Genomic DNA, 24,977 nt, shown 5'->3' with positions numbered 1-24,977 from the left:
AAATATAGCTGACACATAGTTTGTATATAAACAGTTACTAGCCAACAGTTTTTGTCCATCAAAATATTAAATATCTAAATACCTGACGAGGATTACGTTACAAATGGAATTTTATGCAACTTTCTGTAATATATTTACTCGACGCATAGTGTATTTATTGTGTATGGACCAGAAGGTGTAGGTATAATTCAATCTTTTTATGTGTAAGCCATCTGAAATAAAAGTAATATTATCGACATGTCACCTGTCTACGTGCACTTCAAGTAAGTATAATACATTAGTGATCACCTCAGTGAAAACAAACAAATCCGTTATGAATATATCTGTTATAAGAATAATGACAAAAACGTGGTATTTACACTAGACGGGCAGAAATCTGGAAATTCCTGCACTGAGAGTCATTGTGTCCGGGAATAAAAACGCTCAGTTCAGGGCATTCAAATTTCTGACCATATTATGTGTAGGTGCTATTTTATAGTTAGTCAAAAGTACAGAAAAAAATGAATTGAAAGAAATTAACGCCTGCCCGACATGTGCGGCAAGATTGAAGCGAGTGACGGGCGTCTAGTTCACAAATTGATGTCGGATATAAAGGTAGGTAGTTTCAAGCAAGGTATAAAGATAATGTTTAATGTATTGTGTAAATAAGCACGCCTAGTAATTTTTTTTACAAATAACTAGAGTCTTTCATTTTACATAACCTGAAATAATTTAATTAAGTATTCATAAAGTTTTCAATTTTCAATCAACTCTGCTTCACCAACTCAGTGAATTCGGCGAGACATCTGGGCTGATCTTTTCTTGGAGGATGTGTGTACCGCCTTACTACATTCAGCATGTAGACTAATAACAAACCTTATCGTATTGAACACTTAACATAATTTATAACATTAAGATACTTATAATCGCAGACAGACAATTCATTTAACAGCCGAACCATCAGTCGAATACAACACCGGACATCACGTCAAATTGTATAAGTTCATGCGAATCACGTTAATGGCTTATAAAATCCGCGAGTTTCGTAAGAATCTTTTTGACACACAGTCACTTTGTGGAATCAATTACCGACTTACTGAACTTCAAACTTAGAGCATACTTCCACCTTAAAGATCGGTAACACATCTCTTGACGGAGGTGAGCCATTTGCCCGTATGTTCCCTCTAAGATAAAACAATCCTGATGAAATCGATCAATAAATCTCGATGGAATAGGAATTGCAGTTACATGTTACAGCAAGGTTTAGTAAAGTGATTCGTACATTATTGTTTCTCAAAATCGCGATGAACCGCGATTATTGAAACTGATAAAACGTTACTATATACTTGCGAGTTACGTTTATAAAAGTCCCATATCGCGGGGAAAGCTGTTAGATATGATAACAGCACAATTTTATCGATAACACAGTGCGGGCGATCGATCAGTTGATATTTTGAGTTGATTCGGACCAAGACTCGCTATCGGGGATTTACGTGGGATTATGATTTTATTTGATAATTATCGTAATTTGTGATCTGTGTTGTGATTGATGATGAGAATGATGGGAGACAACGACATGGGTTACGGAGACTACTACAACTACGACGGCTGGGCCCTTCCTCCGGAGTACAACGGGGACCCGAGCTGCCAGTACCGTCAGCCGCAGTACGAGGAGGACTATAGATACAATACTTACGCGTTAGTATACTTTTTAATTTTTTTGTGACAATAAGGGACAAGACGAGTAATTGATATTTGAAACGCCCTACCCTATTATGCAGTGGCGCTCAGAATTCTTGAGAAACCTAAAAATTCTGAGTGCCACCACAATTGCGCTCGTCACCTGGAGACATAAGATGATAAATCTCATTTGTCCAGTAGTTTCACTAGCTACCGCGACCCTCAGATCGAAACACAATAATACTTACATATTACTGCTTCACGGTAGAAAAAGGTGCTGTTGTGGAACCCATAATCTACCTCATCACCGCCACCCACATTCTCCTGTAACACCCGAGGAATCACAGTGTTCCTGGCCTTTTAGAAAGGTGTATGCGCTTTTTAATGTAGGTACCCATATAGTATCGTCCTAGAAACACCGCACCTCTCTTGAAATTTGGTTGTACATGGAAGAAAGTTGCTTGGAAACCGCCCTGTAAAGAAACGTCACACATTCCGGCTTGTAGAGATGTTTTTTATTAAATTCCGAAGGCACCGAACCAATACGAAAAATTTAATTAACATAAAAGAAGAAGCCCGCAGAGTTTCTTGCGCCCGTTCTTTTCAGGTCTGAGGCATAATTTTTCGTATTGATTGTAGGTTTGACGTTGAATAATTGATTTAAATTCTTTTTTTGAGAAAATATAATAGAATTTAAATTGTCTTGATCATTTTCATCTGATATATTATATAGGAGAGCCTCTGAAAGACCAACTTCAAGAGACACGCGATTTTTGAGTCCCTGATGTGTAGTAACACAAAGTAGGGATGGATACTTAAGTATTAAAATTAAATTAGGATGGGTTGCTGGGAACGACCGTAGATGTATACCGAAGTCAGTGGAATAATATATCTATGGGAATGACTGATAACTATGTCTTATAAGGTTAGTTAGCTTTGTGAGATTTTTGGCCTTAAAGGGTTAGGAACGTGCCATGTTTTTTAATTGTGTAGTTGCTCTGTGCATTTTTTTTCGAGGTTAGCTTATACTGTCTGTGGGCTGGCGCTATAAATTATTATTAAGATCGTTTTAATCCTATAAATGCCAACATGTTATAAGTGTCTAGTCAAGTGTCGACTTAAAATTGCTACCTAAATGTTGAGATAAGTAAAGTTGTTACATGCGCACTTGGAACCTTCCTAGCTAAGTTTCCTAGAAGTACTTGTGACTCAGTGGTTACCACTGTCTTACAAGCCTATGTAGTATCTGTGTACAATGTGATTAAATGATTATTCTGTTTAGTAGTACTTACTAGTAGATATGGTATATTTTCAGCATATTATTTATTTAGCTAGGTAAGTCACGTCATTGAGATAAGTATATAAAATACAATGACGTTCTATAAAATACAATATTCTTAATGTCAAACGTATTATTAACGTGGATTATGTCATTCAATTGTTATAAAATAGTTACGAAATTTAAGAATTGTTAAAAAGATGATGGCTAGAGTAATAGAGCGAACACGTTCAGGCTATTTAAATACATATAATTGTTATTGTACGATATTAAATTGTAACCATATTTTTATGAAAAAAAAGCTCGCTGAGCTTCTTGTGCCCGTTCTTCTCAGGTAACACTAGCTAAGGTACACACACTATTTCGAATGGGAGGTAGTTTTTGACAAATATTTGAACTTGAATGAGTGATTTAAAAAAATTGATTGAAAATATTTCAACTTTAATTTGGGAAAATGGCCAATGTCTTTTAATGAAGTGATCAGCAACAAATCATATACTAAAACATTCTCTGAAACAAGCTGAATGGTATAAGTATTATCCGAGCGGTTCAGTAGTTCTCGCAGTATCTATGACCGAACAGAAGAACGGCTCTACATTTGTAAGTATAGATTGAGGGTCTTTTTTCTAAAAATGCTGTTTACCTTGTCTCTATTTCTCTTTTTCACTGTGAGTTGAAAAAGGTCAGAATTGGCAGTTGTAGAGACTGCCGATAGAAGTGAAAACTTAGAACTATTAATATTAAAACTTGAAGTCTCATAATGTTGTAAAACAATTTAATTTATTTTAAAAATTATATAAAAATGTTCAATTAAGTATATATTAATCAAACAAAAACACTATTTCAACAACTTTCAGTATAATTATTTTCATTGAACTTTTCAACAATCCATTCAATTTCATGTTTTTCATTTTCACATATATACAGGCCACAGCACTAATGTTGCACAATATGTCCGCTGTATAACTACAAATATACTGCTATAAGCATTTCGGTAATGCGATTTCACCTACTCAAAAAGTGTCTAACTATATACATTTATATTTTGAATTATTTAGAAAGTGCCCACCGCGGCTATAGAAGTGTTCACTTCAAAAATTTTGTCGTTACACAGCCTAATACGTAACATGACACTTCAGACCTTTTCACTGCTAAATAACGCAAAATTACAAGTCACTATTAATTAAGTATATTTTTAGTGAATTCTCTTTATATCTAAAGTTTTTTTTTTAAATTGTCAAATTCAATTCATAAAAATATATTTCTTAGTTTATTCTCATATTTAACTTTATACCAAGTTTATTAGTAAGGCCGTTAATGTCTTACACCATTGGTGAAACACCAAGCACTTTATTGAATGTAAAAATGTGATATGATAATGTCTACGCAATGGAAACAATAATAATATTAACGGAAAATTAAATATAAGGGAAAATTACAGTGAAGATTATTTACATAAAGTAATATTCGCTCGGGTGGTTACAGTTGTATGTCGCACACCCATACCGCTCCCTGGTGGTGGTCGTCTCCCTGAGTACCATTGAGCTCATAATCCAACAGCTGTCGTCCTTCCCATGCCTTCGTGAAGTCCTTAATTGGTTTGGAAGCCCTCTTCGTGGGCTGGCGTGCTTGTAACCATTTAAACCCACTGCGCCTAACCAGATTGCCGTAACTAAATGTTCTGAAAACCCATCGACTTTCTCTTTCCGCGTTTGTATTTGCAAATACATTTGTAAATATACATTGTTAAGTTAAGGCGCTAGGCGAGAAATCTACTTAGATGTCTTTAGAATTATGTTTGTCTTTCGTGACAAAAATTAAAAGTACTGTAATAGTTCAAATGCGACATGAAAGGAACGATATAATTTCTGCAGGAAAAATGCCATTTTTGGAAAAAACGCGCAAAATTATTGAAATGATTGTCGTTGAACAGCGTCGTCTCCTTGTTTATTCTCTTGTAATAGGGAATACAATTGAGTAATTTAGTTATGGGGTAGTTTTTTTCTGACAATTCTCGGTGGGTGGTACCGACGGCGCGGCAACCAAAAGGAACAATATTCAACTTTTACACAAATTACTTTCCTATCGTGCCCGCTATCAGGGATCATTATTTTATCATTAAGCTATGCAAATATGTTATGGTTCAACCTATTTGTGTTAGGTTTAATGATACCTGATTTTGCGACATGCTTTTAAACTTTTATTTCTGTCTAGTGTAGTTGAGGAATGTTTTTCAGACTTCTGTCTGTTGGTCGATCAGTTGTGGTATTTTTATATAAGAGGGGGCAAACGGGCAAGAATCTTACGTGATGGACAGTGGTGAAGCAATCGCCCATGGACATCTGCAACACAGAGGTCAAGAGATGCGTTGTCGGCCTTTAAGGTGGGAGTATCTCTTTTACTGACGGTTCCTAATAGTATTCGGGAAAACAGCAGCCGGTAATTGATTCTATAAAGTGACTGTGCTTGGCAAGAAATTTCTAGTGGAAATTTCAAGTCATCTTTGACTAGATCGTTGATTATTAGAGCCGTGAGCTGCTGTCAAGAGAAATTTCTCTCTTCAAATTGTTACGGATTGGTGATAAGGTAACATGTAAACAGGCGAGGACCGTGTTAAATCACTATCAAGCATCAATTTAATATTAGCATAATAGTCTTATCTAGTAGCAGTATTAATTAATAGAACAAATAACTCTGAAGGGGAATATTATTAGTTAACATACAAATATCACAGTTCAAAGGACGTACAAGTTGGACGTGTCTATTCTAGGTTTGTAGCTCTATGGCCTTAAAATAAAAATTAATGTTAATGAATTAAGAGTGAAAGTTATCAAATTATATTCTGATTAGCTCATTCATTGAATATGTCTTTAAAGTTTTCCGGACAATGCTCGTCAATGATACGAAGGGTAAAATCTAACCACAATTCGATTAATTAAAAAGCAAATGTGACCCAAAATATTGATGGAACAGTAAGATTGATTTAAATCATTACTTTCCAAGTTCTATCTATTGGTAGAGTAAATAGGAATTAACCTACCAAAAACCAACACCAGTAGGATTTATAACTTCTAATTTCTTTTTGTTTTAAAAAAATAAAAAATATGCAGTCATGAGTCGGCGGTATCTTAACTTAAATTCTTTACAATATGGATTGAAAAATGATAGAAAAATGGAATGACTTAGTCATCTTCTATTTCTTTTAATTCATCCAGACAGAAACTTGGCTATTATAATATTAAAAAGACAATCTATTTTTTACTACAATGCCAGACTTGTCTCCTTCTCTCAAATATGTGCGAAGTGAATGATGGCTTTTTCAAACGTCAACTCGTGAACGGGTGATACTTGTGGTGCCAGGTCGAACTGTTATAGTTAATAATATATTGTATTTGTTTTGTAATTACTGTTGCACAGTAATCACGACCATCATGTTCACGAAGCATCCTTACACAAACAATGAATTCAACCGCTAAAGGTTGATGCATAATATAATATAGGATAATTTATATTTATACAGTTATTCTTTATAAGTTTTTATGAAATATTTGATGTTTAAAACGCTTTTGACTTTGAACACGATTCTTTTGTTTTACAAATTACACCCATTGTAAAATACTCTATTGATTGTAAAGAGTGGCCGTTAAGTTTCTTGTACGTTCTTCTCACGAGCTATAATTTTTCCGAACATATGGCGTCAGTAATTTAAAAGAAATATTTATAGTGACGATTTAAAAGCGCATAGTTTAAGCCTAACCAAATAAAGTTTATTTGCGCCCGTTCTTCTCAGGGCGGAGGCATACTTTTTCGAATGGGTAGTTTTTGACTTTCATTACGAGATATCATAATATCATATTTTGAATTTAGCTGTAGGTACTATATACCGTCACACATTTTTTATAATTAAACCAATGAGATTTTGAATATGATAAGGCTTTCTTTTAAGTTTTAACTAACGTTTTAACTTTTAACCTTCACTTTGCAGATAACAAGACAATTAGTGTTGATTGCAATTCCTTTTTCTGTTTCTTTCGATGATCCTAGCTATTGTAATTGAGAATCAATGATCTCTGTAAAATGTTGACCGTGTGTATTGAGTGAGTGTGAGTAATGTTTAATGAAGCGTGTTTTATGAGGTGAGGAGTCCTGCCTGCACTCCGTACTCCGTATCGGAGGGATGCTATCACACCTGCTCTACAACCCCAACAAATCTGGCCCTCACAACATAGTACAGTGTGAACTTCACCAGAATTCTGATTATAAATAAGAATTTTATAAGTCAACAGTAATGTAATCTGACGATCGCATTTAGATTTTTTATCTATTTAGCGGCGAGGTGACAGTTGGAATAGAACAGTTAGTGTAGATATAAATCACAGAATAGGTAACTCTTTAAACTGTTGTATGATATAAATGATACCCTTGTATATGACTACTACTATGACACGGAAGTTCAGGGAGAATGTTCGGATTATGCGGCATGGGGACGATTGGCTCAGTTGGTAGAGCGCTGGAACATAACCCGAGAGGCGGGTTTGAGTCCCGTATCGTCCATTAGTTTTTGGTATAGAAATGTAATTTTCAAGAAAGTACAAGTTTAATAAGAAATGTTTTATAAGAAACATGATGTATTTTCACAGCAGGGATATAAAAAGGCAGACAAAATTTTGCTAGATCTTGAAATATTTATTTTAGGTTATCATTGAATTTGAATTTATTTTATGTTTTTATATTATAACTATTATATTAGATTACAATATAGTAACTACTTTATACTAATTATGCTTTGATGAGAAGGTAAGCGAGTGTTATATTTATTTCATGTTCTGAGAAGATGGCTTTTCTCTGATTTTATTTTTGTTGACAGGAGGAAAATACACTTAACGTATTTAGGCTCTGAAGTAGGGCCCATATTGTACGAGCTGGGGTGTCCACATACGTTACAAAATCAAAAGTTTTATATACTTTTGTCGATAATTATTTTGATCAAAATATTTTTGTTAAATTGTGTTTCGGCTATTTTGAAATTTGCCATTTTGTTTTTATGATAAGTTGCGATTACAGAAACAATGATACACACTGTCAACATTTGTTTATTTATTTCCCTAGTCACTTAGTCACTTGCAGAAGTTCCTTATACACTTCCTTGTTTGTTTGACAATATTTAAAATTTAAAAGATAATATTTGGGTTTCGTTACTACCATTCTGTCAAAACAACCGATCTCTGGTCTAAAAGTCTATCTAGATCTGGGTTGGATTTTTGTCTGAATTATAATTCTGTAATATAAGACTAATGACTGACTAATGACCACTAAATCACCAAATACAGAAAAACATTAATTTTTAATTTTTATTTAATAAAGCATATCTATTTTAAACATGTAAGTACTTAAATTCGTGATAAAAAATTAAACTATTAAAACTTAGATATTTTTAAATTGAATTAAATGTTTTCTCTCCAAATGACCTTATACTATACACTAAAACGTACATAAAACGAACGTATGCAAGCTCACAATAGATAATTTTAAAAAACGATTCTCAATAAGTCAATTAAACAGTGATGTGTTGTGCGCTGCACGTCACGCCACGCCACGCAACGCCACGCCACGTCAGGGATCATGCACCGGTTCCGATATCAATAATAACATCAGCTTGTTGCTCCATGATGGGGTAAAACAATGAAATATCATTATAATAGCTAGGTATATTTTAATACACGATGCGAAAACTTTAGTCCATTTGAAGAATTTTGTAGGGCACGGGAAAATGTAATTTTTTGGTAAATATTTTTTGAAGTGTATGAACTTCTTTAGCCGGGTTGAGCACTTTTTGGCAGGGGAAAATCTTACCTGTACGCGTCACCGACATGCTCATGATTGGCGCACACGATAAATAAATAATTTAAAAATATATAAATACATATATATAGTTAGACACTTTTTGGATGGGTGAAATCTCATGAGTTCGCGTCACTGAAATGCTTATAGCAGTATATCTGTAGCTATACAGCTGACGTATTGTGCAACATTAGTGCTGTGTATAATGTATATCTTATACTTAAGAGAAATTGAATGGATTTAGTGAAAATTTAAATGTGTAGGTTGTGTGAATTGTTGGAACGGTGTTTATGTTTGATTATTATATTATTAAAAATAATAATTTAATTGTTTATAAGTATTGTGAAATATCAAATCAAACTAGAAGTTTTCACTTCTATCGGCGGTCTCTACAACTGGCAGTTTTTTTTTATGGAAGATGACGACAAACGATCATATGCGTCAACGGGATAACAAAGGATTCATGACCTTTTTTGAAAAGTGTAGTTTAGCTCAAAATTTGAAGCGATACATTGACTGTCCTAAGTCTACTACTAGAAACTTGATAACATGAGTAACATGGACGAAGGGCAATGTATAGGCTAAATTATTTCTCTAACGCCAAGTGATCCATTCTTATAATATTTTTTCTATTATGTCATGTATGGATAACTGTTAATAGCAGTAGTTGTGCTGCTAATAAGTTGACATAGAGAAGTACAGTCAGCTACAACGAACAACGTTGTAACGTGTAACGAATCAATAAATTAATTATTATTATTATTATTAATTCAATAAGGGACTCACTCGTTTAATGACGACATCTTCTCTGCGATGATTGACAAATTAATATACGTTAATACTAGCTGACCCAGCAAACGTTGTATTGCCGATATTAAAATCGCGATACAAAAGTAACTGTTGATCGTAGATGTCAAAAAAATTAAAAAAAAAATTCGTCCAATGTGGACCACCCTTAACATTTAGGGGGATGAAAAATAGATGTTGTCCGATTCTCAGACCTACCCAATATGCACTCAAAATTTCATAAGAATCGGTCAAGCCGTTTCGGAGGAGTTCAATGTTTAACACCATGACACGAGAATTTTATATATTAGATTAATATAGATACTTGTTAATTATTTTGTTAAAAAAATTTGATGATTTATGAGAGTCATCAACGGACGACAGAATGGGGCTCGTTTGATGTTACGAGTAGGTGATCGATTCCATATGGGAACGGGTACGTCACTAAGTAATAATGCACCGCTGATTGAGTTTGTATCTTTCTTTGTAGTACAGGTATTCACAAACTAAACACTAAAGGCCTTACAAATAAATTTGGTGTAACTTATACCTAAGAATAAAACAAAATAATGCAACATATTGACTTTATATAGAAATGTTAAAAGTTTTAGAAAAATTGCCTCCCATAAAACTTTGTATTTTGCTTATGTTCGTAGCATTACGGAGTACGCCTCACCGATCTGTTCCCCATCGTATGTTACTTACACAGCCCAATTAGAGTCTATTCAGCGGTCCTTTACACGTCGCCTAAGTTATGTTCTACGAAAAAAGGACGAATACGAGGATAGACTTACATATTTTGGTCTACTTACCCTTGAAGACAGACGGAAAGTTGCACACATTAAATTATTATTCGATGTGGTTTACTCTGCAATAGATTGTTCGCTTCTGACCGGACGGATCGGAGTATGGGCCAGTACAGCACATACACGGACTAGACGCCTTTTCGACGTTGGCCAGCTGCGTACTTATTATGCCATACATTCTGTTCTGCACAAGATAGTAAATTTATACGAAAAAAAATTTAAAGATATTGACATTTTTTTCATCAGCCGTAATAAATTTATTAACACAGTGATCGAGCACATGTCCCTAGCTGAGAACGATACCCATTACACTGAACACTACACTCACAACTCATAACACTCACACATATTCATACACACTATACACACATCTATTTAAAAATCATGTATCACAAGCACACATTATTCAGGACTACTTCTTCTTCTTTTTTTATATAATAACCATTTATTTACCAGCGTTATTATTTCATTATAATTTAATCTGACAAACTTTGTTAAAGGCAAAAGGTACATGTATATAGTTTATAGAAATGCTGTAAGGTTTGCTTAAATAAATAAAATAAATATCGTTGACAGCACTATCAATACAATGATAATTGTGAAGTTTTTCGACAATGAAGCTGCCTTGTAATAATTAATAAACTTGGGAATCATTAGACGACCAAATGAACCAATCATAAGCAAGATGTCTATTTGTAACCATTTTGCATATTCTTGATATATTCTTAGGTATAACTTTATGCCAAGTTTATTTGTAAGGCCCTAAGCGTCCAAATTCGCGTCTAATTTATAAGCATCATGCTGTTCCAATTTATTAATTACCACTATTGCTCGAATAATTAACACAAGTCGGATCCGCAACAACGTTACAACAGATACTCATACCTAGATCATAGGAATGGGTAACTTGAGCCCTGCAGGGATACTTAAGCCTAAATTTGCAACCGATATATTAACTGCCCTTCGTGCATGTACTACATGATATCGAGATAACTGTTTCTTAAAGAGACTCAGGTCAGTGAAAATATCGTTTTCTATTTTGATCTAAAGTAACCCCGGGTCAAAGTAATCCACTGTTACGTACCTAACTAAGGGCTTATCTTCTGAATATCGTCGCCATAGCAGGTATAGACACGGCCAAAATAATTAAAGCTTCAATTAGCCAAGCAACCTTTTATGATTCGATCACTGAAAGGCAAACTTTATTACAATAAGATTACTTAGAGAAACACGAAAACAAAACAATAGCACATCGCACACGTGCAAGTCATAAACTGATAAAAATTGGGACTTTTGTACTGGTTCAGGGAACCTCGAGATATTTCTCTATTGTTTTGTAAAGTGACAATGTGTTAAGTAGTTGCACATGTGGCTGGTGTTTGTTGGGTCGGAGAATCAGGTCCGGATCGTTACAAACACCTGCAATGGATTTGAGGTAAGTTCTTAAGTAAATACTTCGACATGAGATACTATTTAGGATGGTACGTACATACTTTGCATTACATCTTGTGTACATACCTGGCTTATTCCATTCGTATCAACCCTTCCATGCAAGTTCTTGGATTGAACTTTCTGGACAGTTACATACTTCCTGTCTACACACACATAGACAAACTATATATTAGCGTATAGACAAACAATGCGTGCAAGAGAAAAGAAAATCTGTAACAGAGATACAACAACTTAGACAAGGTAAGTAAGTGAACCTACTGTGACTGTTACCGTTATCTGTACAGCCACGCTTGATATTAGTTCCTGAGTAATTTGAATATGAAGCCACTGGCTAACGTTCACATTTACAAATCAAAATAAGTCACGTGTTATGTGGCTGTCAGGTGATTTATACGCTAGTAAGTCACAAGCCTCTGATGAAACAATCTCAAGTAACAGTTGACTAGCTACACGGTGGACAATGTAATACATATTACCTACTAGATAAAATATATTATTTACATCAAGTATTACTACTATGACATAGTCATTGTGTTCATGCCACACTTTAAATTATTTAAACTTATTTTAAAGTACCTATTTGTAAACAAAATGCTTTACTGTAGGGCTCAAATAAGATGTCAATTGTAAAGCATTTAAACAGTTATGAAAGCCCCGCACATCGATCGATGTAAAGAATGAGCTTATACAATGTTATTAACACTCTAAATGAAAATCATTATCCCGAGCATTTAGAGCGGCGTCCATAACGAACCCGGCTTCAACAATAGGCTTAATGCGCACACTCATTACAAAAGCGACATAACGTAACGTTCTACCTCGAAAGGTTCTCCATTCAAAGAGTATACTTCAGTTTTTTTGGTTAGGAAGGCTTTCGTTGTGTTGCTATTGGTCGGCGAGGGTGACGCCTACCGGTTGCGGCGCTGTGATTGGTGCGCGGCGATGGAGCACCCTCCAAGTGAGTAGGCTGTCGAGTCACGAGGGCGGCACAGGGTGTTCTTCACCCCGAGAGCCACTCGAGGGTTGTTTAGTACGGGAGCGGCGTCACAAGGCGCAGCACGTGTTGAGGAAAGTGTGCTCGAGCACTCTCCAAAATTATTCCAAAAGCGAGCTCTCCCACTCGGGAGATGAAGTGCGAGGAGGCTGACAGTCAGCGGTCACCACCGCCGCTCCTGCCGCCGGCGTCCTTGCTGGCCTGGAGTCCCATTTTACTACCACCATGGGGACCTGCTTTTCTACCAGCCCTTTATCCGGCGGCGTTTCGCTCTGCGTTCCCAGGGTGAGCTTTGGATTCATTTTCGGTCTACTAATTAGTGTTTGTGTCAATAAGTGTCTTATAACTCAGCAAAATCAAATAATTCTTAATGTCGACAGTGCTTACAATGAATTTAAAAAAAAATTCTTTAATTATTTTCGTATGTAGAAAAATTTATTTTTTTAAATGTAATTGGTGTAAACTGTTCTAATTAAATAATAAACATAATAAATTTATGTGATAACATAAAAGAAACTCACTTTCCACTCTCTTGCGAGACATTGTGTTTCAGAATATTATTTTCCAATAAATTTTGTACATTTTTTATTTTTGACATCATCATTTTCTGTAATAGTACTTATATTTTTTATATCGCATTTTAATTATTTGTTGTGGCGATATACATAAAGGAATCTATTTTTTATCTATATATTATCAATAAACTAATCATATTTACGTGGTTTCTAGTCTTCCAAGCCGTGATATGTGACAGTATTTAAGTTATTGTCGTAAGAGCTTGTTAATCGTTCTGTTTACAACCTGCCAGAGGTTCTTTCACACACCGCCTATTGAGCACGTCACGTACCAATCTCGGGAACATTTCTCAGCTCCATGTAAACTGTATGTTTTAATAGAGACTATTCGTGTGCTTATTGAAGCAACCGATTCCTTTATACTTGTCACGTTTTCTGGAGAGGTACTCGATCTACAAAAGCCCTTGACAGAATTTTGTGTACTTATTCTTAATTAATTCGAGAATTCTTGAAAGTGTATTTATTGTGAGTAATACATGTTCCACTTAGATCTGTAATATCTATGAGGACTGTTACATAAGTATTGTAAACTTAAGTTTTAGTGGCTTATACTTAAATTGAAGTGGTAGGTATTTCACTTAAATAATTTTTTTAAGCATAACTACAGTAAGGACTGTTATTAAAGCAATATTTGTTATTAAATTTTAAATACATTGTTAATTTTCTTGTTTTAGTACAAATTCTAATAATATTTGTATTTTCATCTAAGTCTATCTTACGAGTATATGGATAACAAACAAGTCATTTTATTTTTACTTTTCATTCAATTCCAAAATATTAAAGGTTGAACAGCAACAAATGGTTCATTTGATGCTGTTTAAAGTCAGTTATTCTATTTTTAAAATGTTTTAAGTGACATCTATTACTTATACAAAATCTGGGAAATTCAGATATCTATCATATAAGTTAACAAGTAGTGGTCCTGAAAATATGAGCTATAACTCATTTGATTCATCGAATGACATCTAGAAAATATATCTCGAGCAATCTCTATGATGTATTAATAAAACCTAAGACTTATTTCTATGACCATAAAGGACGAGCCGAGCAGGACGTTCAGCTGATGTTAATTGATACGTCCTGCTCATTACAATGCAGTGCCGCTCAGGATTTTTGGAAAACCCATAAATTTTGAGCGGCAGTAAGATGTTAAGACTCATTTGCCCAGTAATTTCGCTAGCAACGGCACCTTCAGATCGAAACACAATAATGCGTACACATTAATGCTTCACGGCAGAAAAAGCACTTGACTGATTGATTAATTCACCATTATTCAAAAATATAATAATTTGTTTTAGGTTGTTAGACAGCATGAAAATGCCAGGACAACGCCCGGGCTTCCAAATATCGGACATCCTGGGATTAAACGAAGCGAAGGGATTGGAGGCTCCTCCGCAGGGCCCGCTGGGTGGCTGTCCACTGGATATGCCTCCGTACGGCCCCCCCCACCACACTGGCTACTCTCATGAGCTCCTCCGACACCACCAACCCTGGCTCTCATTGGAACAGCATGACACTACAGGTATGTCTCTCACTCTCCACTCATTATGTTTCAAATAGTTCAGAGATCGTAAAAATGCAGTTTTTTTAAGTGAAAACATCTTTAGCCGCGTTGGGTACATTTTGGAAGGAAAAAATCTTATGAGCTCGTGTCACAGACTATCATATGAGCGGCGCACGCGATAAATATATAATTAAAAGATAGATATAAATATACAGTTATTTTTGGGTAGGTGAAATCGCGTTACCGAAATGTTTTGAGCAGAATATCTGTAGCTATGCAGCGGACATTAGTGCTGTATATATCATATACGTGAAATTAATGGATTTAGTGAACGATTCATTGTGTATATACTGTGCCTTGTTGAAATAGTATTTTTGTTTGATTAATATATTATTATTGAAAATAAGTTTAAAACATAGAATTTAATAAATAGAAAGTAATAATTAAATTGTTTTTAAACAGTACGAAATTTCAATTTTTTTATAATTTAAGTTCTAAGTTTACACCTCATTCTGCAGTCTGTACATCTGCCAATTTTTTTTTTGCTGTTAACAGAATACTCACATAATATTAAACTTTTTAAAATTCCTGCCTTAAATACTAGATACGATACTAATAGGAGAGTATCAATATAATAAGTAACTTACCGCTGATGGTGATGGTGAGTGAAGCTGAACTAGTTATTTATCAATGAAATTGTGAATTAAACAACATTTTTCAATGATTTACTATTTTTAACCGACTTCAAAAAGGAGGAGGTTCTCAATTCGATCGGTATTTTTTTATGTAATTTACAAGACTAATGAAAAAAAAAGGAAACATTTTGAGGTTATTTTTAGCACGAAACAATCCTTCGATTACGTAGGTACTTTTATAAGACGATAAAGCTGCCTTTCAATAATATTATTTGTAGGTGGGTTTAGAAGGCAAGTGTTAAGATAGGTATGAGATTCAACAAAAGACTGTCGACTGTATGGATAACTCACAAAGGTGGTCAATAATGGTATACTCGTATGTGATACATTATGATAATAAGTTCAATACAGTTACACAATTTTCTTTCGTAAGTTGATAAAAAGAAAAATCACGTCAAAGTTTATTATAAATTGAATGTCGCGTCGTTTATAAAATATTTATTTATTTATTCATGTAAAGGAAACAAATCTTAAAACTTACACTTTCACCAGTGAAGTTTCCAACAATTTATACGGTCCACTTTTAATAAAAAGGTAAGCAACGGTAAGATAAGAATCACAAAACAAAAGTAATACAAATTAACAACTAATTACAAGCTATATAAGTTACACAATACTATACACGCCTATTATACAATACTATAATGAATTAGTTACAAATGAGATAAGTATTCAGAAAAAAATGTAAGAATGGGGTTAAAAAAAATCAGTAATTATTTAAATATATGACTGAAGCGTGAGTTTGGCATATTTTTTTTTATTATACAACACCAGCAGGTGACATGTTCCGCATGGACAAACATCTAGAGTCACACACTTATAACATATTTGACATACAAAATGTTCTACAGACTTCTTATTTCTAAATTCATGTCTAGTAAGAATTTAATCTATGCAGATTTTTTGCGTTTTGCCCGGACACATACAAACAAGCAGACAAAAATTCTATAAAGTACAATTTTGGTTTCCTGCTTCCAAACTATAGTTTGTTGATCACACATAAAGTTTTCTTTAAAAATTATTCAATGTAGTTTTTACTTTTCTTATTATTATTCGATAGGTATCTAATGTACGTATACTAAGTATAGGTAACGTAAGAAAATACATGTGAGTTTATCATAATTCCATTTGATCTCATAATATTACTGAGAGATATTACTTATACCTACTCTACGACACATATCACACATTTATCTCATAAAAGTTGACACGTCGGATAAATTATGATACTATATTATTATTTTATGCAATAAATTGCTTTAAAAACCATCTAAACAACAACCGTTAGTTTTATTTTATTATTATCAAAACCTTATAAGAACGGTGTTGCCAATATTGTGCACTCTTTCGCACACAGACCGTATAGGCAACATGAGTAACTAGGTAGTATAGGTACAAAGTTTACTCAGTAAAAAGCTGCTTTAAGTGTCCACTGATAAGACTCATTTTTAATCGTACTCAGTTCATAGGTGCGCTGGATTAATAAAACATTGATAAATTAGTTAACACACACTAGTACTACTCTACTAAAACTCGTATTTATTTGGTACGTACTCAGGGGTGAAGCGCGCAATCTACATGGCAGGTATCATTTTCATGCTACTAAGCAATTTAATTGTATCCGTAATCGAAGACCAATCTCAGAAGATCCAAAACAAGATACCTTCGTAAATCGTACAATAGTAATTGTACTTGTAAATTAACAAAGATAACAAAATAATATATACCTACAAAACGGATTAAAAACTTCTCGCTTGTATAATATATATAAACGTATGCTAAGTATTTTTTAATGAAAATAAGGGACGAGACGAGCAGGACGTTCAGCTGATGGTAATTGATACGCCCTACCCATTACAATGCACTGCCGCTCAGGATTGTTGAAAAATCCTAAAAATTCTGAGTGGCATTACAACTGCGCTCGTCACCTTTAGACATAAGATGTTAAGTCTCATTTGCCCAGTAATATCACTAACTAAGGCTCTCTTCAGACCGAAACACAGCAATGCTTACACATTACTGCTTTGTGGTATAATGTATAATAATAATAATCTACCCGGCATCGTGTGCAAAGGAGCCTGTGACTGGTAAATACACAAGTAATACCCACTTGCAAATTAGACTCGCTCAAGATTAATGTCAGGGTATATATATGTAGTTATATGAATTCGCATAAATCATACCTGTTTAAGAGATTCGGAAATAGACTAGTCTGTCGTGAAAAAAAATCTCCTCCCCACCATAAAAAGATAATAACACACGTATATACACTTACTCGTGTTTCCAAAAACAACAAGTTTCTGTTACAAAGAGAACAGATTGTTGTTTATATATCTTAAGAGTTATCACATATTCACACACACTAGACGAATTATCATACAAAAATATATTAGGCCACTCGAAACATAATGGTAGCCACTTCGGAAGTCATAATATTGGAGAGTGAGATTATTTTTTCGAATGCTCCTCCAATGAAGTGGCAGCCCGCTAATCTGTAGTTGTCATTAATTATTTTTATCTCTTATCTAACATTTCGGCACTTGCTTGTACTCGATTGCTTGTAATTCGATAATCCAATCGGTTGAGATTGATTATTTGTTGAGGTTTATTTAAAAAGGTTTCAGATACAAACAAATAGCTTGTTTTTGAAGTTTTCTTCTTCTTGAGAGAGGGTAAACCGCTCCATAACGTAACGCGTTACGGCGCCAGTCTGTCTGGCTTCCCTTTCTCTCACGCATACGGCGGCGGTACGCAGCCTCCTCCTCTCTCACTCTAACCAATTGTTACTTTTATAGGATTAAAAAATGATATTAATAATGTACATACACAAAATCATAATGTACATATTCAAGACAATTCATGAATTGTCTAACATTTAAGTAGGTAGTTAGTTGCATCAATTTGCACAGAGTGAATTTAATATTTGTATGCTGATAATTTTTGATCTCCAGTAATTATTACTATTGTAATGAGGTAACAAATGATCCAAATAAATAATAATAAATGAAAAAACAAACATAATTAAGTAAGTATATAACGAAAATTTATGACTTTGCTTATTTGTCAAAGATACATTATTTTATTAAGATTGGCATCCGAAATCTTAACTAGACCCTTACCCTAAATAGAGCGAGTTCTGATCCTAACTTCTTGACGACTTAATTTTTTGTGTATTGAACGAGACTAGGCGTCACGCTCGGATTTGTAACTCTCGTTCGGGTAGAGTCGGCTGAAATAGACGAAATAAGACCACCCCATCTATTATTTCATATAAAATAAAATCTCTATACGTAATTAATATGAACTATCTAAATACTCAAAATGTGTGTGTCAATTTGTAGTTTTGTCGTTAGTTTGTAGCTTTTGATTAAAACTGTATACGATCACGTCTTTCGTTGTTACCTAAGTTGAACTCGACACTCAATAATTGAATTCAAAACAATGAATTAAACAACTTTTTAAGGCGCGAACCATTTCTCCGCGGGTTACAATCACGCCCTTATTCCTCCAGGGGCTGTGAGCTGATTGTTTAACCTCATTCCCGAGGGGTGATGCGGAACAAATTCGTCACCAATAGCTGATGCCCTGCGAGCAGCTGTGAGCTATCAATTACACTAAACTTGCGGTCGTTAGGGCTCTATACGTTTATTATTCCATGACAGTTAAACATTTTATTGTCCCATGATTTGGGATGTCCCCATAGTATGTAATGTTGTTCGAGGGTGTTCGTGTAGGTATGTGTGGTAAATTGGAAACCATAGCTCTTAACTTACATATATTATAATAATTGTTTTGAAATTTTGAAACTTGTAATGGAAGTTTTGATTGCTCTCAATGAGTTTATGTCAATTCGATTCGTGCACGTGCAGTGCACATAGAAAAAAAAGTGTGTGTGTCAGCTTCGACGCACGACTGGAGTTTACTCCTCAAGAACGATTGTCTTTGAACAGGTACTAAACAAATTCAAGTCCAATGGAGTCGGTTACAAACAGACATACAGCAGAAGCTAATAAAAGCGTATTAATTAAAAAAGATCCACATCATATGTAAGGGTAAATAAACGCATTATTGAAAATTCTTAAAGAATATATATACATATTTATCAAATATTATTATTATAAATCAAATATTTTACATTTAAGTAGATCTTACATTATTACATCATTGTAATTATACAATCGAATCATTAATTATCATAACCGAAACTACAAAAATAGTTAATAGAAAATAAATCATAATAACTTAAAAAAATCTTACAGATATTTAAAAAAAAGTAGGTTAGGTTAAAAAGTGTGTATTTTTTAATTTTCTCTTTTTAATTATATCTCCATATTAAATTAAACATTTAATTATGTGCACAGCTCATATAAATTTGTATCAACTATATTGATAATTCAATATTAAATAAATACAAAGCACACATGTTTATATAAACAATACATGTCATATTAATATATGAATTGTAACTTAATACCCACGAGCTTATCAAATTTTCCGGCACTATTATTTTGCACCACTTTCTTCCATAATTTATAGAATTTTCACTTAACTTTATGAAAGTGTAATAATAAATCATTTCAAATACAGGAAAGCGAAAGGTGCGCGAGAAATAATGCGAACCAAAAACGTTACTATGCCATTTTATGAGTAGGTTTTACTCTCCATATTTTTCTCATACCGGGCGCCTTATATTAAAATCGAGTCTTAAGGAGTAAGCTCCAAAATTTAAAGAAATAAATATTATGACTGTTCATTGTCCGTACATCTATGAAATTTTAATATACTTTGATAATTCAAATTCAAATTCAAATATTTTTATTCAAAATAGGATTTAAAATCACTTATTGAACGTCAGAAACTACCACCCATTCAAAAGAGACTGCCTCAGACCTGAGAAGAATGGGCGCATGAAACTTCTGGTCTAAATCATGATTTTCATCATTATAACACTATTAATAAGGGATTGTTTGTAACTTATTATAGAAGGCTTCATAAGATCACATTCATAACATCCCATAAGAATGCTGGGACAGTTTCATGCGCCGTTTCTCCTCTCTCAGAGCGCTATTTGTTTCCGAAGCGGTGGTAGCGTTTATTTGACATCAAAAATAATTCCAAAGGAATCAATTTTAATAAAATAAAATTCATTTTTGCCTTTTTATATAAAGTCATTAAGCCTTGCTCGTGACAATTATGAGGTAACATCATCTAGGGTAGTTTAAACATTATTTCAATTATTATATTTTCTTTATTTCAAATTACATTACGTAGGTACGCTGAGATTACTCAGCGTCTACGATTGTTGAACATTCGATATTAAAAACAAAGCAGTGTACTATTACTACTTAAATATCTGTACTATAATAATAATAAATGTTTATTTCAGACACACATCCATATACGATAATTTAACAAAGTCACAATTACTTAAGAATTACAACCATTTATGAATGTTAATATAATAATTTGAAAAAAAAAAAACATTCGATATCTACAGCTATTGACTGATATTATAGATATTTTTTTTCGTATGTGTAGTTTGTTCTTTTGAACGCTCTTATTTCTGCATCTTCCCGTATAATTGAATAACTCATCCTGTGTATTATCCTCATGTATGAGAAATAGTGAAATTGTGTAATATTATAGCGTAATCACATGTTCCGATTTGGTACGGCCGACCCAATTAATATTTTGCTTATGATCGGTTTATTCGAACATATAACGTTTCCCGCGTTTATTTGCAAGGCTACCTGACAATCGGGAAACTTCATAAGTATCATTGTAATGACAGTGTTGTCAGCGATATAGTCAACATTTTCCATATTCTTGGTTTATTCTCAGGTATAACTATATACCAAGTTTATATGTCAGGCCGAAAAGGTATTTTCTGACAAATAATAATTGAGTATGTCCCCACTTTAACCATAGTAGCGTTAATAATAATAATACAATTCTTAACTTTATCTTATTCCATATCTACTTCATTTATCTTAACGTGAACGGCGATTAAGTATATATCTTTAGAACAATGGAGAGCGACGGGGTTGGGTGTGGCTCCCCCACTTAAACGACTCTACCACGCCCAGCTTCACTCCTGCGAGGCATTATCATATCCGTGTGAAAAAGAGTCGAATTACCGAGGGGAGATGGAAACAGACCGGGGCTTGAAACGATCTCTGTTATGGTTAAATAAAGCGACTGGTAGAGATTAGCAGCGTGATATGGGAGTTTATAAGAATATTAGATCTCTGTGTACCAGCTGAGATACAGTTTACAACATGACCACAAATCACAATTGTTAAAAATATAAAATATTGACCTTGTATGCAATGTTAAAGTTTAATAATGGTAGTTGTAAAAATAGAAATCGTTTTATAAATTGTAGAAGAAAATATTTACGTACGTGGAGACAGTATCAACTAAATATTGCTTAAGAAAAAGTCGAATAAAAATATCTTAAATAGTAGTGACAAATACCAAGATTATTAATAATATTATTTGTTCATCCATATTGTATGAGTAGGTACTTACTATTTATGAAATGACTTACAAACTTTTAAAAGCTAACGCACCTCTTAGAGTGGTAACCGTTAACTTTAAACTGTACTTTATAAAACGAAATCCTCTGCCGCGTGTGTCTGTCTGTTCGCGATCAATTCGAAAACTACTGCACCGATTTTCATTATGTTTTCACAAATAATCCACTTGTGTGGTTCTCGAGAAAGATTTTAGTATATTATTTGTGAGGTTTTGTATATTTTTTGTATATACGATATTTGTTGGAAATGTATCGTGATTTTTTATTTTATATACTTAGGTCTACCGAAAAGTCTGTAATGGTATATGTCTATGGTATAATGGTATTAATGAAGCGGTAATGTAGAATCTGTTACACAAATATGATATTAATCCTTAATATTTTTTATTACCTTACTACATAAAATAAAGTCATTCTTACTACATTAATAATACATTTTTGTTTAATTTTAAACTGATTAACTTTGATTACTTTCACATTTTTTCTATTGACTATCTAGTCATCAATAAAAAGCAATTTTTTACTTATAGTATGTGTGATTCGTCTTCAATGCATTTCTTTAAATCTTTTTCTTTCCCTGAGGAAACATTTTTAAACGTTACATTTTTTGTTGGTGTTGCTTTTCTCATTGATTTGCCACTGCCATTTATCAATGCTAATGTCAATATGTTGTTCCAGGTATGATCGGACAGCAAGCAAGTCCTGACAGCACATCGCGAGCCTCTGAACTATCCTACGTCGGTCCTTCTGCTACTTCCCCTTCCACCGACCAGAGACCCGACCACGACGACCAAGACAACGACCACGACACAACCGAGCACGACGATGATCACGACCTCGACCAGACACCCAGCTCCGATCCCATGATTCACAAGAAACGCAAACGGCGTGTCTTGTTCTCCAAAGCTCAAACGTATGAGTTGGAGCGACGCTTCCGACAGCAGCGGTATTTGTCTGCACCAGAAAGAGAACATCTAGCGAGCCTGATACGACTGACACCCACGCAAGTGAAGATCTGGTTCCAGAACCACAGATACAAGACCAAACGAGCTGTGCAAGAGAAGGGCAGCCACGATCTGAATGTAGGCGGCTTGAATTCACCCCGACGCGTAGCCGTACCAGTGTTGGTGAAAGATGGCCGACCGTGTCTCGGGAAGCCCGACGGCCTGCCACCGTTGGGCTTGTCTCTCCCTCCGTACCAGGGGATGCATCATCAGTCAGTGTCAGGCCACGCAGCGCAGAACGGCTGTTGGTGGTGAACTATACAGATACCTTCCAGTGAATACTAGTCGTTAAATTTAGAGCAATGGTAATCGAAATACGAATATAAATCGAATATTTTTTCAGCATCAACAATAATTTGGAATATTTACTTATCCGTTTGTGTCACGCAATGGGCTCATGCATGGTCTCACAGATTATCATTAGTTAAATTTAATACAAACATTATTGGAGGCAATGATTTTCGAAATCATTACCAAAGAACTTTCCTTTTAAATTAGTCTTTTGAAAGGCCTTCTATTTTGTCTTCTTAAATGTTGTTTTCAAAGAACCTAGAAATTCATGTAACTCGAATATAAACTAACTGAGTAAACAAAAGATTTTATTAAATATTTATATTACCCTGTTACTTATACAGCAAGGTGTCAAAAGTTCCTATTTATTTTGTATACTGATGTTATTATAATGTCACTTACATTATAATCTATATTAAGTATAATGTTGAGCTACTTTTACTTTTTTAACTCTTTCTGTACTATCATTAACTTGGCAAACAAGAAAATTTGAAATTATTAAGAACTCAAATATGTTTTTCTTACCAATATCGAAAAATCTGAGTTTGTTATTATTATTGATTCTATAATATATTGTAGTATCGCGGAACAGATGACAGTGACCTAAGTTTTTGATGCATTATAGACACCGAGGTCTGTGGTCAAAAACTCTACTTCACTTTTGTATTTACTTTAGTTGTAAGTTAGTATTATAATCATTGTAACATTCCATTTGTTAGTATAATGTATATAGCGATGTATAAACCTAGAACTGATTGGGAGAATATTATGTTAGCAGATTTTATCAGATTGCAATATTTAGATAAATATAAGGTGCAGTATTATCACAGCATGATTATGCTAAGAGTAGCTATTTATGTATATTATGATGAATAGAATATTATATTTATAAAAGTCATTAGAGCCTGTAAAAACATGTATATGTGTAGATAATTTATCACAGGTTTTCTTGTCATAGACCGTTATAGGAGTGAGAACCCCAGTAGGTACTTAACTTTGTAAAAATGTATCTATTATTTTAAATTATTTCTATACTATATTAAATGATTTAAATTTATGATGTTATTTTATTTCTTCTCTTAAATATTTTGAATTAATTATATTAAGCAAGAAACACCGCAATGATCTTGCTATTCCGCTGGTATTACAAGTGACAATTATATGATTGAATTCTACGAGAAATAAATTTAAATGTCCGACTATAAAACTCTAGGTACGTTCAAATACCATAATGTAAGAAGCACTAATATTATATTAAAAAAGGAGTAATAGACAAAGAGCAGGCACATCGTGAGATTTGAAAGTGTCCTTATTGGGACTTATTTTGACATAGGTCAGTAACGTTTACTTACACAAGGTGATTAAGACTAGCTGTCATCTTACTTTCAAGGTTATTTAATCACGCCATCATCATCTCAATGTGTCTGCGTGGTGATCAGTTTCTCTTCGGGTGTTGTGTGGGCTCAAAGACTATCAGTATATCTACTACTAATCTGGCTATAAAAATATTGTCACAACGTAGAAACTTCTAAGTTTTTTTTAAATTCATATTT

General features: G+C 33.9%; 1 protein-coding gene across 2 annotated transcripts; it reads left to right on the top strand.

The window, feature by feature from the left end:
- Window positions 1-1,467: 1,467 nt before the first annotated feature.
- LOC126974122 (homeobox protein XENK-2-like) lies at window positions 1,468-24,481 on the top strand. 2 transcript variants are annotated; one of them, XM_050821549.1, is made up of 3 exons: window positions 1,468-1,677; window positions 14,691-14,914; window positions 22,808-24,481. In XM_050821549.1, the coding sequence occupies exons 1-3, from the start codon at window positions 1,529-1,531 to the stop codon at window positions 23,386-23,388; spliced, it is 954 nt and encodes a 317-aa protein (XP_050677506.1). In that variant the 5' UTR covers window positions 1,468-1,528; the 3' UTR covers window positions 23,389-24,481. The 2 variants fall into 2 exon arrangements, with proteins under 2 accessions (XP_050677506.1, XP_050677505.1); XM_050821548.1 differs by lacking the exon at window positions 1,468-1,677 and adding an exon at window positions 12,873-13,102.
- Window positions 24,482-24,977: the final 496 nt, after the last annotated feature.

This window comes from Leptidea sinapis, chromosome 31, assembly GCF_905404315.1.
Source record: "Leptidea sinapis chromosome 31, ilLepSina1.1, whole genome shotgun sequence".
Lineage (NCBI taxonomy): Eukaryota > Metazoa > Arthropoda > Insecta > Lepidoptera > Pieridae > Leptidea > Leptidea sinapis.
This window is presented reverse-complemented; position numbering and strand designations above follow the sequence as displayed.

Bases quoted from the DNA above. Each gene is read 5' to 3' on its own strand.
- LOC126974122 (XM_050821548.1), top strand. From the start codon at position 12,951: ATGAAGTGCGAGGAGGCTGACAGTCAGCGGTCACCACCGCCGCTCCTG. The intron at 13,103-14,690 runs GTGAGCTTTGGA...AATTTGTTTTAG, and splicing joins TTTCGCTCTGCGTTCCCAGG to GTTGTTAGACAGCATGAAAA. The intron at 14,915-22,807 runs GTATGTCTCTCA...ATGTTGTTCCAG, and splicing joins GGAACAGCATGACACTACAG to GTATGATCGGACAGCAAGCA.